General features: G+C 46.9%; 1 protein-coding gene across 3 annotated transcripts in view; it reads right to left on the bottom strand.

Annotated features, from left to right (window-relative positions):
• Positions 1–19,616, bottom strand: part of LOC138661800 (cytochrome P450 2F3-like) — a 130,277-nt gene that overhangs the window by 34,894 nt on the left and 75,767 nt on the right. For all 3 annotated transcript variants that reach the window (XM_069746726.1, XM_069746725.1, XM_069746727.1), the window contains exons 4-5: positions 9,281–9,430; positions 6,448–6,608 (exon numbers count right to left, since the gene is read on the bottom strand). In XM_069746726.1, the coding sequence (XP_069602827.1) occupies positions 6,448–6,608; positions 9,281–9,430 (311 nt within the window). The remainder of the gene's footprint in view (positions 1–6,447; positions 6,609–9,280; positions 9,431–19,616) is intronic.

Raw genomic sequence — 19,616 nt, 5'->3', positions numbered from 1 at the left:
AAAGATGAGAATATCATCCAGATAGACTACAACTGAGGTGGAAAGCATATCCCGGAAGATGTCGTTGACAAAGTCTTGAAAAACGGCTGGGGCATTACAGAGCCCGAAGGGCATCACCAGATACTCATAGTGCCCATCTCTGGTGTTAAACGCCGTTTTCCATTCGTCCCCCTCACGGATGCGAATCAGGTTGTAAGCACCCCGCAGATCTAATTTAGTAAATACCCTTGCTCCCCGAAGCCTATCGAAGAGCTCAGATATCAAGGGCAAAGGATAGTTGTTCTTAACGGTGATAGCGTTAAGACCCCTGTAGTCTATGCATGGACGTAGCTCCCCATTCTTCTGCACGAAGAAGAACCCTGCCCCAGCAGGTGACACTGACTTCCTGATAAACCCTCTTGCCAGATTCTCTTGAATGTACTGAGACATGGCCTCCGTCTCCGGGAGAAATAATGGATAAACTCGACCCCGGGGAGGCTCCGCACCAGGCAAGAGATCAATAGGACAGTCATAGGGGCGATGGGGCGGAAGGGTCTCCGCCGCCTTCTTGGAGAACACGTCTGCGTAAGACCAATATTGCTTGGGGAGAGAGGATAGATCTGCGGGTACCTCAGTAGTAGCAACCTGGACGCACTCTCGGTGACACCTACCCCCACATGATTCACCCCATCCCAGAATTCTGCCTGAGGACCACTCGATGTGAGGAGAGTGGTACCGTAGCCAATGTATCCACAACAGGACCTCATCAATACCCTCAGGAATGACGAGCAGAGAAATAATCTCCTGATGGGATGGCGACAGGGACAGAGTAACAGGGATGGTCTCATGTGTTATCTGTGCGGGAAGTGTCGACCCATTCACCACTCGTACCGTTACTGGTTGAGATAGCATAGCCAGGGGTATTGCGTGACGTTGGGCGAAGGCAGAAGACATAAAATTGCCCTCCGCCCCAGAATCCACGCAGAGGTCTACCGAGTGGGAGGATGAGCCAAAGGTAATTGTCCCCTTAAAGGACAATTTGGAGGCAAACGTCGCAGTGTCTAGTGCACCTCCACCTACTACCACTAGACGCTGACGTTTCCTCGACCGCTGATGACATCTGGTGGCAAGATGTCCTGACTGTTGGCAAACATGGCAACCCTGGAGTGCACGAGCGGTCTGGGACTTAGATCCCGCTCGTGACACCACCTTAGATTCCTGGAACTCAGGAGCCTGGACTGGAGATTCCAAAGGTTTGGCGAAGGTGGGAGGCAGCCGAAACCTCTGCCTACACTGGGCTCACTCTAACCTCCGCTCGTGAAAACGGAGGTCAATGCGAGTAGATACTGCTATTAACTCCTCCAGTGTGGCGGGAATCTCCCTAGTGGCCAGAGCATCCTTAACGTGGTCAGCCAGCCCCCTCCAAAATATAGGGATAAGGGTTTATCCGACCACTCCAGCTCAGATGCCAGAGTGCGGAAATGGACGGCAAAAAGGCTGACCAAGGACGAGCCCTGAGTCAGTGCCAACAGTTGGAGCGCCGTGTCATGGGTGACACGAGGTCCTAGAAAGACCTGTTTCAGAGTGCTCAGGAATAACGGAGCACTCTGCACCACATGATCGCCACGCTCCCACAGCGGCGTAGCCCACTGCAACGCCCTGTCCGACAATAAGGAAATTATAAAGACCACCTTAGCCCGCTCTGTAGGGAAACGAGAGGCCAGAAGCTCGAGATGTATTGAGCACTGACTCATGAAACCCCTACAGGACTTACTGTCACCAGAAAATTTCTCTGGTAGCGGGAGGCGAGATAGCGTCGGTACAGGAGCGGCAGTGGACAAGGTAGCTGCAGCCACACTTGCAGCCTGAACAGCTACAGCAGTAACATCCACAGCTGAGGTTGAACGCTCAAGAGACACCAACCTTCCCTCCAGCTGCTGGATGTACCGCTGTAAACGCTGGTCGTCTGCCATTTTACTAGCCAGACCCTGGCGCTAGTATTCTGTTAGGACTGGCGGAACGCACCAAGACAGATGGTATAGATGCGTTCGCAGTCCGGGGTCCACCGTGCAGGTGAAAACCTGCTGCTAGCAATTAGCAGACTATATGGCGGTACACTAGAGTATACACGCGTGGGTTAACCTCACCCAGCGTGAAAGAAGCAATCCTGTTAAGGCACAGGACCGCGGTACCGCACCTAAAGCGCGAGCAAGTAGTCAGCGAACTCAACCCCAACTGGGATTGAAGTCTGATTAGACCCTTGCTGGCGCAACACCGCAACTGGGTGTGAAATGAAACAGAAGAGCATGCAGTGCCGCACTGACGAACGCCACTAACCACCCAGGCTTGGGTAAGGAAAGCACAGAGGAAGTGCACGGCGCCGTACTGGCGGTCACAGCAACTGGACGCTATAATGTGTGACTAGTGCTGTAGGATAAGTCGGGCGCTAGGTAGCAGCCATACACCTTCCGCGAACAGTCATACTATAGGGTAGGGGTATCCAAGGACGACTTGCACTCACAACATACACACATTAGCAATTGTTTGACAATACTAGCGCATGGCCGTGCGGTCATGCGCAGTTTATATAGCAGCAGCACAGGAAGTGGCCACAGCACTTTTGCCCTTCTAGGACCTGCCAAGAGGACCAATGGAATGTGCTGCAGAGCCTGAGCACATGACCCTCGATCTCCAACGGGAAACCTTACGCTGGGCATGCTCAGTACGTGCAGACAAGGACTTAGTCCCAGAGAAGTCCGCTCGCTGCTGACCAGCACAGACTTTAATAGCAGAGACTGGAGAAGCAGCATTAACTCTCAGAACAGAGTGAGAATGAGCAAGACGCTGGGACCGACGTCCTTGCTGAGAAGACTCCACTGCGGCTGGACAAGAATGGGAGACCGCAGCGGAGGTGGCTCGAGATTCCCCCTGTGCAGAAGTGGGAACTCGACCCCTAACAGCTGGCTTCTTGAGGTGTTTTTCTGCAAATTTAACTCTGGCCTGTCTATTTTTGGTATTGATGAATGGTTTGCATCTAGATGTGAACCCTTTGTATTTACTGTCATGGAGTCTTCTCTTTACTGTTGACTTAGAGACAGATACACCTACTTCACTGAGAGTGTGCTGGACTTCAGTTGATGTTGTGAACGGGTTCTTCTTCACCAAATTAAGTATGCGGCAATCATCCACCACTGTTGTCATCCGTGGACGCCCAGGCCTTTTTGAGTTCCCAAGCTCACCAGTCAATTCCTTTTTTCTCAGAATGTACCCAACTGTTGATTTTGCTACTCCAAGCATGTCTGCTATCTCTCTGATGGATTTTTTCTTTTTTTTCAGCCTCAGGATGTTCTGCTTCACCTCAATTGAGAGTTCCTTTGACCGCATGTTGTCTGCTCACAGCAACAGCTTCCAAATGCAAAACCACACACCTGGAATCCACCCCTGACCTTTTAACTACTTCATTGATTACAGGTTAACGAGGGAGACGCCTTCAGAGTTAATTGCAGCCCTTAGAGTCCATTGTCCAATTACTTTTGGTCCCTTGAAAAAGAGGACGCTATGCATTACAGAGCTATGATTCCTAAACCCTTTCTCCGATTTGGATGTGGAAACTATCATATTGCAGCTGGGAGTGTGCACTTTCAGCCCATATTATATATATAATTGTATTTCTGAACATGTTTTTGTAAACAGCTAAAATAACAAAACTTGTGTCACTGTCCAAATATTTCTGGCCCTAACTGTATATATTCCCAAGCTATAAAAATGGCATGGAAGGACCATGACTTCCTGTACCGGATGATTGGAAATGTTAACCTGAGTTTCAGAGCAAAGATTAATCATAGAGCTTTTCCATATAAGAATACATGCTGAGATTGGCACATGAAAAGATGAGTGAGGGTTGCTATCCCTCTGTGATCCATCGTGTACAGATTTGTAATATCTGTTCTCATTATACATAGTGTTGATTTTAGATAAACACGAAGTGCCACATGTAGACATCTGATAATGGTGTTCGATATGCCTTTTGCTCCATCAAAGGGGTTTTCCAACTTTCTGATAATCCATGCTGTCCTTGATTTTGAAATCCTGCCCTGTTAGTGGGTAAGTCCCTTTGAATGAAAGTTGAAGCTTAGCTGCTCTGTGCTATTTGAAGGACTACAGATCAGGTTGAGGGCAAGTGCACAAGTCTTGAACCAGTCGCTTAAGTTGAAACTCTTGGGTCCAGTTTCAAAATGTTTAACAGGGCCCCAACTATCGAAGGTCTTTGATGGTATTGGTTTTTTCGTATGAGCCAAATGGATCTTTGGAACCTTCCTGAGCTTCAGAGGTGAGAAGTGACTACAACTCTTACACCCACGGTAGTTATGACCCTGCCTTGAACCACTCTATAGATATGAATAGTGAAGCAGAGAGGCAGGTATAGATTTGTGCGTTAAGGAAGGGAACAGTACCTAGAAATAAAACACTTGTGACTAGTGTTGAGCGATACCGTCCGATACTTGAAAGTATCGGTATCGGATAGTATCGGCCGATATCCGAAAAATATCGGATATCGCCGATACCGATATCCGATACCAATACAAGTCAATGGGACATCAAGTATCGGAAGGTATTCTCATGGTTCCCAGGGTCTGAAGGAGAGGAAACTCTCCTTCAGGCCCTGGGATCCATAGGGAGGTGTAAAATAAAGAATAAAAATAAAAAATATTGATATATTTACCTCTCCGGCGGCCCCTGAACTCAGCGCGGGTAACCGGCAGGCTTCCTTGTTCAAAATCAGCGCTTTTAGGACCTGAGAATCACGTCCCGGCTTCTGATTGGTCGCGGGCCGCCCATGTGACCGCCACGCGACCAATCACAAGCCGCGATGTCACCGCAAGCTATTAGCGCGCTCATTTTTAAAAATGAGCGCGTTAATGGCTTTGAAAGACATAGCGGCTTGTGATTGGTCGCGTGGCCGCGACCAATCACAAGCCGCGACGTCACCGCAAGCTATTGACGCGCTCATTTTTAAAAATGAGCGCGTTAATGGCTTTGAAAGACATAGCGGCTTGTGATTGGTCGCGTGGCCGCGACCAATCACAAGCCGCGACGTCACCGCAAGCTATTGACGTGCTCATTTTTAAAAATGAGCGCGTTAATGGCTTTCAAAGACGTAGCGGGTTGTGATTGGTCGCGGCCACGCGACCAATCACAAGCCGCTATGTCTTTCAAAGCCATTAACGCGCTCATTTTTAAAAATGAGCGCGTCAATAGCTTGCGGTGACGTCGCGGCTTGTGATTGGTCGCGGCCACGCGACCAATCACAAGCCGCTATGTCTTTCAAAGCCATTAACGCGCTCATTTTTAAAAATGAGCGCGTCAATAGCTTGCGGTGACGTAGCGGGTTGTGATTGGTCGCGGCCACGCGACCAATCACAAGCCGCTATGTCTTTCAAAGCCATTAACGCGCTCATTTTTAAAAATGAGCGCGTCAATAGCTTGCGGTGACGTCGCGGCTTGTGATTGGTCGCGGCCACGCGACCAATCACAAGCCGCTATGTCTTTCAAAGCCATTAACGCGCTCATTTTTAAAAATGAGCGCGTCAATAGCTTGCGGTGACGTCGCGGCTTGTGATTGGTCGCGGCCACGCGACCAATCACAAGCCGCTATGTCTTTCAAAGCCATTAACGCGCTCATTTTTAAAAATGAGCGCGTCAATAGCTTGCGGTGACGTCGCGGCTTGTGATTGGTCGCGGCCGCGACCAATCACAACCCGCTACGTCTTTGAAAGCCATTAACGCGCTCATTTTTAAAAATGAGCGCGTTAATAGCTTGCGGTGACGTCGCGGCTAGTGATTGGTCGCGGCCACGCGACTAATCACAACCCGCTACGTCTTTGAAAGCCATTAACGCGCTCATTTTTCAAAAATGAGCGCGCTAATAGCTTGCGGTGACGTCGCGGCTTGTGATTGGTCGCGTGGCGGTCACATGGGCGGCCCGCGACCAATCAGAAGCCGGGACGTGATTCTCAGGTCCTAAAAGTGCTGATTTTGAACAACGAAGCCTGCCGGTTACCCGCGGACTCACCAGGGGCCGCCGGAGAGGTAAATATATCAATATTTTTTATTTTAATTCTTCATTTTACACATCTCTATGTATCCGATACCGATACCCGATACCACAAAAGTATCGGATCTCGGTATCGGAATTCCGATACCGCAAGTATCGGCCGATACCCGATACTTGCGGTATCGGAATGCTCAACACTACTTGTGACATCATTGGCATCCATGAGTTTATCATTTTTGCTTAATCTATCACTTGAAGTGGGAGTAAGTAGATAGGATTAACCCTTTAAACAGAACTGTGCCTCTTCTGCCATTTAGACTCCGAGCCTTGTAATTGCCTCAGTTGGATGCCAAATTATAAGGCTGGAGCCATCACTATAAACATTGTACTGCATATTATATTTTTATACTCACAGTCCCCCACGTGCTGCTCATGACACAGAAGTTGTTGTAGATACTGGCAGTGATTGCTAACAGTCTCTTATCCTCGTAATCAAAGCGATTCCCATAGATTATGGAGCAGATCACATTGGAGACTGCCCGAGCTAAGAATATTGTAAGATCCACTGGAGATTCTAAGCAACAAAAGGCACAAAAGACATTACATTATATTAATTAAACAAAGTGTAAATTTGCATTTTATGGTTTACATATACAGTAGATCAAATCTATATGAAATGTTAGGCCATTTCATACATACGTTGCATTAGTTATCTTGTACTGATCTAGAATTTCAGCTTGTATTACAGTCCGAGCTGCGTTTATAATTCTGCAGGCTTCGGAGTGCAAATCTCCCAGCATTACTTGATGGCTCTGTGTCTGTACAAAGCTTACTCTTGGGATTTACAGTACTGGGAACAAAACCATGTGTCTGATGGCTTCAAATAAACCTTTAGTCCTCATTTACCTGATCCTGCTCTATTGCCCTCTGTCATCATTGTCTGGCTCTGCAGCTCTGACTTTGTGGTTGGCATTGATAGCAAGGGTGAGGGTATCATGTCCTGCTATCTTATGCTGGGAAATGTAATTGCCATCCAACCAGATAGTGACTGTTTGATACTACTACCCTTGCATCTCTGCCTCATCCCTGGACTTCCCTCAGCTTTCTTTTTTTATCCGGCCCCTTTCTATAGATGTTGTCATTGTCCCTATCTCTGACTCTGACCTGTCCTGTATAGCATTCTAATACCAGCTTGCTCCACCGGCCAGTAGTCACTCCGTGGATGCAGCCTAGGAGTCTCTGCAATGAAGGACAGATCCCTTTACTGGGATGGAAGGGTGAAACCAGGGTGTTTCCTGGGACTTGCCAAGCAGAGTTGGCTAGTGCCAAGTCTGGCTGCGGGAACTCTATTGTTTAAAATTTGATAGATACCCAACTACAAAAAAGTACAAGTATCAAAAAACAGATTAGTCAATACACCCACAGAATTGTATCCCCATGACATTTGAGACCATATTTAAAATGTGGGCTCAATTCAAATTATGCTGCTTCAATTTTTGGGGAGGCTGAAAAGCACTACTTGACAAAAGTCATGAAATTGTCATCTATTTTGGAACATGAGCACAAAAAACACTAACATACAGTACAGACCAAAAGTTTGGACACACCTCATTCAAAGATTTTTTTGTATTTTCATGACTTATGAAAATTGTACATTCACACTGAAGGCATCAAAACTATGAATTATCACATGCAGAATTATATATTTAACAAAAAAGTGTGAAACAACTGAAATTATGTCATATATTCTAGGTTCTTCAAAGTAGCCACCTTTTGCTTTGATGACTGTTTTGTACACTCTTGGCATTCTCTTGATGAGCTTCAAGAGGTAAGTCACCAGGAATGGTATTCCAACAATCTTGAAGGAGTTCCCAGAGATGCTTATCACTTGTTGGCCCTTTTTCCTTCACTCTGCGGTCCAGCTCACCCCAAACCATCTTGATTGGGTTCAGGCCAAGCTCATCTGGCGTAGCACCCCATCACTCTCCTTCTTGGTCAAATAGCCCTTACACACCCTGCAGGTGTATTTGGGGTCATTGTCCTGTTGAAAAATAAATGATGGTCCAACTAAACGCAAACCGGATGGAATAGTATGCTGCTGCAAGATGCTGTGGTAGCCATGCTGGTTCAGTATGCCTTCAATTTTGAATAAATCCCCAACAGTGTCACCAGCAAAGCACCCCCACACCATCACATTTCCTCCTCCATGCTTCACAGTGGGAACCAGGCATGTAGAGTCCATCCGTTCACCTTTTCTGCATCGCACAAGGACACAGTGGTTGGAACCAAAGATCTCAAATTTGGTCTCATCAGACCAAAGCACAGATTTACACTGGTCTAATGTCCATTCCTTGTGTTCTTTAGCCCAAACAAACAAGTCTCTTCTGCTTGTTGCCTGTCCTTAGCAGTGGTTTCCTAGCAGCTATTTTACCATGAAGGCCTGCTGCACAAAGTCTCCTCTTAACAGTTGTTGTAGAGATGTGTCTGCTGCTAGAACTCTGTGTGGCATTGACCTGGTCTCTAATCTGAGCTGCTGTTAACCTGCGATATCTGAGGCCGGTGACTCGGATAAACTTATCCTCAGAAGCAGAGGTGACTCTTGGTCTTCCTTTCCTGGGGCGGTGGTCCTCATGTGAGCCAGTTTCTTTGTAGTGCTTGATGGTTTTTGCCAATGCAACTTGGGGACACTTTCAAAGTTTTCCCAATTTTTCGGACTGACTGACCTTCGGACTGACTGACCTTCATTTGTTAAAGTAATGATGGCCACTCGTTTTTCTTTACTTAGCTGCTTTTTTTCTTGCCATAATATAAATTCTTCAGTCTATTCAGTATGACTATCAGCTGTGTATCCACCAGACTTCTGCACAACACAACTGATGGTCGCATCACCATTTAAAAGGCAAGAAATCCCACTTATTTAACCTGACAGGGCACACCTGTGAAGTGAAAATCATTCCCGGTGACTGCCTCTTGAAGCTCATCAAGAGAATGCCAAGAGTGTGCAAAGCTGTCATCAAAGCAAAAGGTGGCTACTTTGAAGAACCTAGAATATAAGACATAATTTCAGTTGTTTCACACTTTTTTTGTTAAATATATTATTCCACATGTGTTAATTCATATTTTTGATGCCTTCAGTGTGAATGTACAATTTTCATAGTCGTGAAAATACAGAAAAATCTTTAAATGAGAAGGTGTGTCCAAACTTTTGGTCTGTACTGTACATTCCAAATGTGTCTATGATCTTACGCTTTGTGTTCTCAAACTCTTTGATGAGGAATTGCACCTCCTCCAGGATCCTCTCTTCGATGCTCTTTTTCCCCATTCCAAAGTTTCTCAGTGTCAGCAAAGCAAATCGCCGGCGATTCTTCCAGCTCTCACCATTGGTAAATCCTATATCTATGGGGGTAAAAGTTTATTCGTAAAAAGAAACTCTAATAAGTACATGAATGCATCCCAAAACAACCTCATACATATAACAGTGCTCTTTTGTTTCCCTATATCTTCTCATTTTTGCTTTTTAGAAGAGAAAAATTCAGTCTCTGTCTGCCATCTTGATTGTGGAAATTTTGAGGGCAGGCAATAGCTCTATTGACTCCAAGCCCCATAATACCTCATAAAGTCATTGCATTAGGAAATGTGGCCTCATCACAGCTTTTCAAGATATACGGTAGTTACAGTGGGGAAAATAAGTATTTGATACACTGCCGATTTTGCAAGCTTTCCCACCTGCAAAGAATGGATAGGTCTGTAACTTTTATCATAGGTACACTTCAACTGTGAGAGATACAATCTAAAAATAAAAGCCAGAAAATCACATTGCATGATGTCTTAAATAATTAAATTGCATTTTTTTGCATGAAATAAGTATTTGATCACCGACCAACCAGCAAGAATTCTGGCTCTCACAGACCTGTTAGTTTCCATTAAGAATCCCTCCTACTCTGCACTCATTACCGGTAATAATTGCACCTGTGTGAACTCGTTACCTGTATAAAAGACACCTGTCCACACACTCAATCACACTCCAACCTCTCCATCATGGCCAAGACCAAAGAGCTGTCTAAGGACACAGGAACAAAATTGACAGCCCCCCGAGGAAGCCAAATGCGAAACGCGCGTCGGGGCTGCTGAAGAGACAGGCACTGGCACATGGGTAAGATGAGCGGTGCACTTTGCACATTTGTTTACCTTCTGGCCCTGTAGGTGACACAGCGTATACAGAGTTATTTACCTCAGATAGGGATTCAGCCTCATACTTTTTTGGCACCTTACATTGCACTAAGCACTTTTCCGTTATATGTTGTACCATATTCAGTACGGGGTTATTCGCTCTATATACCCTTGGTGTTATTACAGTTGTCTGTGCCCTCTGTACAAGCATCATTACTGGATTTTGTGTTGTTAGTCTGTAGTTACTCCTTTGTTTGTGTGATTATTAATAAAATTATTTAACTTTTAATATGAGTATATTGGACTTCTTACCCCATGGATTTTTGTAGGATCACAAAATTGTAGCCCTGCAGCTTGGTGAGAAAGCGACAATTCTTGGCCCAATTAGAAAATGGAAGAAGCATAAGATTACTGTCAATCTTCTTTGGTCGGGGCTCCATGCAAAATCTCGTCTTATGGGGTAAAGATGATTCTGAGAAAGGTCAGGAATTAGCCCGAAACTGCATGGGAGAACCAGGAACTTAACAGAGTTGGGACCACAGTCTCAAGCATTACCATTAGTAACACACTACACTGTTATGGATTAAAATCCCACAGAGCACACAAGGTCCCCCTGCTCACGCTGGCACATGTCCAGGCCCATTTGAAGTTCACCAATGACCATCTAGATGATCCAGAGAAGGCATTGGAAAAGGTCATGTGTCAGATGAGACAAACATAGAACTTTTAGATATCAACTCCATTGGCCGTGTTTGGAGGAAGAAGAATTATGAGTGCATCCCTAGAACACTATCCCACATGTGAAGCATGGTGGGGGAAACATCATACTTTGGGGGTACTTTTCTGCAAAGGGGACAGGATGACTGCACCGTATTGGAGGGAGGATTTGATGGGGTCATGTATCACAAGATTTTGGCCAACAACCTCCTTCCCTCAGTAAGACCATTGAAGATGGATTGTGGCTGGGTCTTCCAGCATGACAATGACCCAAAACAAACAGCCAGGGCAACTAAGGAGTGGCTCTGTAAGAAGCATTTCAAGGTCCTGGAGCAGCCTAGCCAGTCTCCAGACCTGAACACAATGGAAAATCTTTGGAGGGAGGTGAAACTCAATGTACCCAGCAACAGCATCGAAACCTGAAAGATCTGGAGAAGATCTGTATGGAGGAGTGGGCCAAAATCCCTGCTGCAGTGTGTGCAGGCTTAGTCGAGAACTACAGGAAACATCTGTAATTGCAAGCAAAGGTTTCCGTATCAAATATTAAGTTCTGTTTTTCTATTGCATCAAATACTTATTTCATGCAGTAAAATGCAACTTAATTACATAAAAATCATACAATGTGATTTTCTGGATTCATTTTAAAATTCTGTCACTCACGGTTGAATTGTACCTACGATAAATATTACAGACCTCCTAATTTTTTGTAGGTTGGAAAAATGTATCAAATACTTATTTTCCCCACTGTATATAATGTATTCCCCTGTGTAAAATACACTGTCACACTGTCGCATTTGAGACATTATTATGCAAAGTGAATGCTGCAGCCAATCAGCAAGCTGCTAATGCATTGCTTCACTCATACTTCCCTTGGATCAAGCTTAGATGTCCAAGGGAAATGTGAGAACTGAAGCTTGTTAGCTGCCACTGATCGGCTGCAGTTGTCCCCCGGCATAACAATGTAATATCCCTGGAATGGTGCCAGTGCGAGAGGTGAGTATCTGTTTTTTTGACACTGGTGAATATAACATTTCAGTAAATGTTGTCCAAGTAGTGGACAACCCCTCTAAGGTTCTAAAGATCTAATTGAAATGTGATCTATCTTGTTTGCATTCATTAAATTTGAAAAATCAAGGCAAGAGGCAATGTAAAATGCTCATGCACTATTATTATGCAGTAAATATGAATAGGTACATACAGTATGAATAATGTCTAAATAATAGACAGTGAGTTCGTATATTTTTCCAGACTGTGATGCAGACAAGATCTATCAGTGAAAACACCAAGACGCCAACAAGAAGAAGTCAAAATAAGTACAAAGTCTAAAAAGAAATAGCCTTAATTAATCGAAGCAAGGGGTAAGGTGAACATGCAACAAGAAAAAAATAGCACATAATAGTAGCATTTTAGTTGATGTCACAATTGAATGCACAGGGTTATAAGGGCATATGACCTTAGTGGTACCAGCAATAGAGACTCCAAGGGACAAGATGCGCCTGCATCGACGTGTGTTTCAGCATTGCCTTTGTGAAGGGGTGGCATCATCTAGAGGAAGGGAGTTTAAATGTCCAGCGTAGACCAATGACAGGAAGTTCATGGCATATTGCGATGCATGTGCACACAGGAGGTACCGGAAGTCGGCAGTAGGCAAATGAAATGACGCCAAAGGGAATGGGGGGAGGTGGGGCACAGCCGACTGACGTATGTGTATGGAGCGCCCCCAGACACAGGGCCACAAGTCACTCGGTACCGGTCCCTTCTCCTTCGGTTCTGCGGTTGTCACGGTGGCTGGACCCGGTCGTGACTCTGCTAAGGGGCGTCCAATGAAAATGGTAGTACAGTCTGTCAGTAGTTCGTGACGCCACCTGTGGTGTTCGGTAAGGGTGACCGACGCTGCTGTGGGGTCCACTAGGGTGATGGGATAGCAGCCGGATGGTATACCTTCCCACAGGTGAAGTAAATCCCCAGGGCTTCCCAGTAGTGTGGATGGAGATGGTGTGAGGTGCAGGCAATAACGAGGACACAGGGTTGCTGTCTCTTTACCTTTTACTGAAGGCTTCAGTACACTCAGTCCAGAGCACGTTCAACCGGGCTATCAGAGACCGGCCGGTCCGATGGGCACATCCAGAGTTTCCCTCGCAGATGGAAATCGTTGCCTACCAATAGCGCCTGTGTGTTGTAGTCCTACCCTGCTGAGCATTCGGAATAGTCCTCACAACTGCTGTTCTCGTTCGTTCTCTACAGCTTTCTCTCTCTCTCTCTCGCTCTTTGGTTCCAGATGTTGCTAGTTTCTAACGTCCCCCAGATATGTTATGGCTAGGACGCCACCCATTTGACGGGAAGGCTTGGAGGTCTTCCGGGACCCTAGAGACGTCCCTCTCCCAATGTTGCCCCCTATGTCTTCGTAGGTGTAAAAGGTAGACAGCCAACCTATAATCAACTGTCCAGCGGAATTTGAAGTAAGGCCTGAAGTCAGTTACTCCTACGGTGATCCGGCCACCGACTACGCGCCTCAGTAAGATGTTGCCTTCCTCTCTCGGCACGACTCTTACTGGCTCTCCTTTGTGCTGATCTCGTTTACACTGTTCCACAATATTCTTCCCCTCGTGTGTCTCTCTTAGGATATCGCCGCAATCTGTGCAGGCGCAGTTCCGTAACATTCTCTTCTGTTCGCTAGGCACCTGCCAGGTTCCCACGCCTGACAGGGACCCCCCTGTGCCTTCTCCCTGCAACACCCCCTGCCACGGGATGTTGCCTGGTTCCAACCCAGTCAGCTTCTGACTAACTTCCTCCCCAGCCCCTAGTTTTACCAGCGTGAGGAGTGGCCCAATAAATAAAACCTTTTTCTTCCCCTAGTGGCCGGAGTGTGAAGTGTAATGTGTTCTGGTGATACCTGGTCAGGAGAACTCCTTAGTGCCATCGGACGTACCGCTACTCGCCTTGGGGCCATACTGCAACGACCAGGTCTCTGGGGCGCTGCACTCCCCCCCCCGGTTAAATCCAGTACTCCTGGACTGGTAAGAAGAACAACAATATAATTCAGTGAAAGACATACAAAATTTTGAATGCTAAGAACAAGTAAATAGAAAAGGTGCTTCCCTTTATGGGAGGTAAGGACACTTGAACGTTACAAACAATAACAAGATTAAATATTTTTAAATAACATTTAGACTATAAATAACTATCTGTACCCAGCCGGGTATTCTAGTAAGTGCAAATTTTTTGAACATTAAACTAACTCTTCCTTTAAGGGCGTATAAGCTGAACCCACTAAAGGCCTACTATCAAGTACTACAACAACTCAACTTTCTTTTCCGTTCTCACTTCACCAATGCAGGACCGCCTAGCTCCTTGGCTGAGCCTACTGCCATTGCGCCGACCATCTTTCTACATCTTCTCAGGAGGACTCTATCTTTAACCACTACGGGTTCACTTCAAACTTTCCTGTCCTCAATCTTTATTAACATTATTAAACTATCTAAATTCCTCAACATTATTAACGTTTCAACATTTATCAAAGTTATCATCAAACATTCCCTTTAAGAGGGACCCAAGTCTCTGGTGCAGATTCTCTTTCCAGCAAGCAAGTTCACGGCAAGCAAGTCCTTCTGCAGCAAGTCTTCGCAAAGTCTTCACAAAGTCTTTCTCGACTTATAAAACCAGTAGGAGGCACCTTTAAGAAGGTGCAACTATTTACAAAGCCAGTTTGTGAATCATTCACCGTCCATGATTCGGCAGTCTTTAAAACAATGATGAACAAACAAAAAGAAAGGGATCCCGGGTAAACAAAGGGACCCCTTTAAGAAATAACCCTGGTCGGGTTTAAATCAGCAAAACAGGAAACAGTTAAATAACTATGTACATTTGTTGGGGTTTCGAGGTTTAGTGCTGTATCTCAGGGGGTAGCCCAGCTGGATACTGGCGGCTACCAGGTGCCACATAAGGGGCTCCCTCACTCCAGATGGGGGTCTTATAGCTTTGCATATCTCTTTTCTCATCCGATGCGGTATCAATGTCCCTAATCAGTTTTTCAGGTATAATCTGGGTTCGAATGTCAGTTTTGGTAGTAGGTTCAGTAGCGGCAATAATGCCCACTGTGGTAGTAGTATTAGGATTTGTCAGTTCAGAGTTATTCTTAGTCATGGCAGCAGGTGGCGCTGCTACGTAGCTTATCAGTAGGTCTTCTGTCACTGGGGCAGGGTCAGCGTTCTTACCTGCCACCACGGTGTCCTCGGGGTCGGCCTGCTCCGTCTCCGCTGGGATCTGGAACGCTGACTGCGGGGCCTTGCGCTGCGGATTTGCCATCTCTGTTTGCAGTAGCTCGCTTTCCGGCAGGACCTTGCTTTCTGGCTTCGGAGCGCTGGAACTTCTTTCTCGCTCCGGACCACACGAGGCTGCCGACAGATGTCTGGTGAGGCCCCCGGCGACGATCTCCTTCCACCCGGCCTCAGTGCTCTGCTGCGTCCGCCGGAGTCGATCGCTGAGCTCGTCCACTCCAGCCTGCAGGAAGTCGGGGCCACCAGGTGACGCCTGGCCGCGGTATCTCTCTGAGTAGCTGGGGGAGTCCTCTGCTCCGACCCCACGCTCCGATCCCGGTCGGCTGGCCTTGGCGTCTCCCACGTGGTTCAGTTCTTCTCCCTCCTTGTCCTTTTCCCGCTCTCTCCTCCGTGGGCGGTTTCGTTTTCTTTGTCTCCGCCCTCCACTGAGGATCAGAAGGTGGATCTCGGCCGCTGACGGACACGTCCTCAAGGCACAGAAATATTTAGACTGGGCGGCCATTGTCGTTCGCGCTCTTCAGCTTGTCCACGCCCACTTCCACGCCCTTCTTCTTCTCCTGCACTCCTCGTGGCGCGGCAATGGCGGCGGTTTTGGCGGGAATCATGCGACAATCAGCAATACACAGTCCTTGCAATAAATCACAGTTCAAACACGTTTCAATCACAATTCCAAGGCACACATGACCCAATTCTTCCGGCTTAAGTACGATCCTCTTCGTGATGCCAAGTTGGAGCGCCCCCCAGACACAGGGCCACAAGTCACTCGGTACCGGTCCCTTCTCCTTCGGTTCTGCGGTTGTCACGGAGGCTGGACCCGGTCGTGACCCTGCTAAGGGGCGTCCAATGAAAATGGTAGTACAGTCTGTCAGTAGTTCGTGACGCCACCTGTGGTGTTCGGTCAGGGTGACCGACGTTGCTGTGGGGTCCACTGGGGTGATGGGATAGCAGCCGGATGGTATACCTTCCCACAGGTGAAGTAAATCCCCAGGGCTTCCCAGTAGTGTGGATGGAGATGGTGTGAGGTGCAGGCAATAGCGAGGACACAGGGTTGCAGTCTCTTTACCTTTTACTGAAGGCTTCAGTACACTCAGTCCAGAGCACGTTCAACCGGGCTATCAGAGACCGGCCGGTCCAATGGGCACATCCAGAGTTTCCCTCGCAGATGGAAATCGTTGCCTACCAATAGTGCCTGTGTGTTGTAGTCCTACCCTGCTGAGCATTCGGAATAGTCCTCACAACTGCTGTTCTCCTTCGTTCGTTCTCTACAGCTTTCTCTCTCTCTCTCTCTCGTTCTTTGGTTCCAGATGTTGCTAGTTTCTAAAGTCCCCCAGATATGTTATGGCTAGGACGCCACCCGTTTGACGGGAAGGCTTGGAGGTCTTCCGGGACCCTAGAGACGCCCCTCTCCCAATGTTGCCCCCTATGTCTTCGTAGGTGTAAAAGGTAGACAGCCAACCTATAATCAACTGTCCAGCGGAATTTGAAGTAAGGCCTGAAGTCAGTTACTCCTACGGTGATCTACGGTGATCCGGCCACCGACTACGCGCCTCAGTAAGATGTTGCCTTCCTCTCTCGGCACGACTCTTACTGGCTCTCCTTTGTGCTGATCTCGTTTACACTATTCCACAATATTCTTCCCCTCGTGTCTCTCTCTTAGGATACTGCCGCAAGGTGTGCAGGCGCGGTTCCGTAACGTTCTCTTCTGTTTGCTAGGCACCTGCCAGGTTCCCACGCCTGACAGGGACCCCCCTGTGCCTTCTCCCTGCAACACCCCCTGCCACGGGATGTTGCCTGGTTCCAACCCAGTCAGCTTCTGACTAACTTCCTCCCCAGCCCCTAGTTTTACCAGCGTGAGGAGTGGCCCAATAAATAAAGCCTTTTTCTCCCCCTAGTGGCCGGAGTGTGAAGTGTAATGTGTTCTGGTGATACCTGGTCAGGAGAACTCCTTAGTGCCATCGGACATACCGCTACTCGCCTTGGGGCCATACTGCAACGACCAGGTCTCTGGGGCGCTGCACGTACTGCTCGACAACTTCTCATACAAAGAAACTAGAGGTTTATATGGTAATTTGAGGTGGCACAGAATGAACACTGTATGGAGACATTACCATGGGAGCAATGGGACTAATACAAGGTCTGAGTAAGTGGCTGCAAGATCTGAAAATGAAACACAGCAACCACCTGGAGAAAGAACCAGTTACCATTACAGAAGCAGACATCCAACAGTGGGTCAAAAACATGAAGAGCTGGACCAGACATGATCCACACCTACTGGCTAAAGAAATTAACAGCAGTACATGAACGAATGGCAAAGCAAATGAAGCAGGCCACCACCCAGCTTGGCTAACACAAGGAAGTACATTGCTGATCATGAAGAATCCTCTCAAAGGAATAGTTCCATTCAATTACTGCCCAATAACCTGCCTTACAACAACATGGATACTCCTGTCATGCCTGCATCATAGCCACCAAGCTACAGAACCATATGAACCAGTACATGAATCAAGCTCAGAAAGGCATTGGGACCGACACGGGAGGAAAGCCTATGACTCAATGCCACACACATGGATCTGTGAATGCTTGGTTCTCTACAATGTCAATAGGAAATTAAGAACCTTTCTCAGAAACTCAATGGGGCTATGAAGAACAACATTGGAAATCAACTCAAGACAACTAGCACAAGTGACCTTCAAATGCAGCATATACCAAGGTGATACACTGTCCCCATTTCTGTTCTGCATAGGTTTGAATCTCCTCAGTCAGATAATTACAGAGTCGGGCTATGGATACAAGTTCAAGAGTGGAAGCACCATCAGTCACCTCGTCTATTTGGATGACATCAAGCTGTATGTGAAAAACAAACGAGACTTTAATTCAGTGATCCACTTGACAAGGATCTACAGTGCAGACATCGAGATGTCCTCCAGACTGGAGAAGTGCAGCCGGTTGGTAATAAAGAGAGGCAAGGTAGACAAAACTGATGGAGTGGAATTACCAGGAGGGCACAAGCAGATGTACAGACATGCTACAAGTACCTCGGCATCCCACAGGGAGACGGTAACCATGATGAGGAGGAATGGAAAGGAGCAACATCCAAATTCTATCAAAGGGTAAGACAGGTCCTGAAGAGCCAGCTCAATGGGAAGAATAAAATCCATGCCATCAATACATATGCCCTGCCAGTAATCAGATACCCTGCTGGAATAGTGTATTGGCCAAATGAAGAGGTAGAAGCTGCGGATGTGAAGACACAAAAGCTCCTCACAATACATGGAGGTCTAAGTCTAGCACCCAAAGATTGTATACCAACAGAAAGGAGGGTGGTTGAGGCTTGATAAGCATCCAAGCCACCATCACAGATGAAACAAGGAGTATCCAGGAATAGATCAGAAGAATGGCACCAAAAAATTAGATGCTGAGAGAAAGCCTAAGGCAGCAACAACAACAGATCTGGAAGGAAGAACAGGAATATGAAGCACCATGCCAAGACAAACCGCTACATGGGATGTACCATTGACAGATAATGGAGGTCGCTGACATGGAGAAATCCTACCAATGGCTGGAGAAAGCTGGACTCCAAGACAGCACAGAGGCACTAATCATAGCAGTACAAGAGCAAGCACTAAGTACCAGATCCACACAGGAATCTACCACACAAGACAAGACCCAAGGTGCAGACCTCAGAAACCTCAGAAACCGTCCAACTTATAGTGGCAGGATGCAAAATGAAGCAGGAACAGCGTATACCGAACGCCACAATCCAAGTAGTGGGAATTGTAAACAGGAACATCTGCACAGCATATGGGCTAGGTCCCCCTAAGTAAAGGTGGGAGATCCCAGAGAAAGTGGTAGACAATGAAAGGGCTAAAATCCCATGGGTCTTCAAGATCCAATTTGGAAAAGCAGGTGTTGGCTACCCTACCAAACATTGTGATAATAGACAAGAATCAGAAGACAGCAATGTTAATAGATGTGGCCGTGCCAAGTGACAGCAACCTCAAAAAGAAGGAATATGAGAAGCTGGAGAAATATCGGTGCCTCAAAGGAGAACTGGAGAAGATGTGAAAGGTGAAGGCAACAGTTATTCCAGTGCTGATAGGAGCACTTGGAGCGGAGACCCATAAGTTAGGAAAATGGCCACAACAGGTCCGAGGAGCAACATCTGAACTCTGTCCAGAAAAGCGCAGTGCTGGGAAAAACTAAGATCCTGCGCAGAACACTCAAACTCACAGGCCTCTGGTAGAGGACCCGAGAATGAGAACCGACAACAAAGACCACCTCCATTGGGTGTGAGAAGGACACTTTATATATATATATATATATATATATATATTGTTAGGAGTCGAGTTTCCTCTGCTGCACAGGGGGAATCTCGATCCGCGTCTGCTGCGGTCTCCCATTCGGTATCGGCCGCAGTG

Source organism: Ranitomeya imitator, chromosome 2 (assembly GCF_032444005.1).
Source record: "Ranitomeya imitator isolate aRanImi1 chromosome 2, aRanImi1.pri, whole genome shotgun sequence".
NCBI lineage: Eukaryota > Metazoa > Chordata > Amphibia > Anura > Dendrobatidae > Ranitomeya > Ranitomeya imitator.
This window is presented reverse-complemented; position numbering and strand designations above follow the sequence as displayed.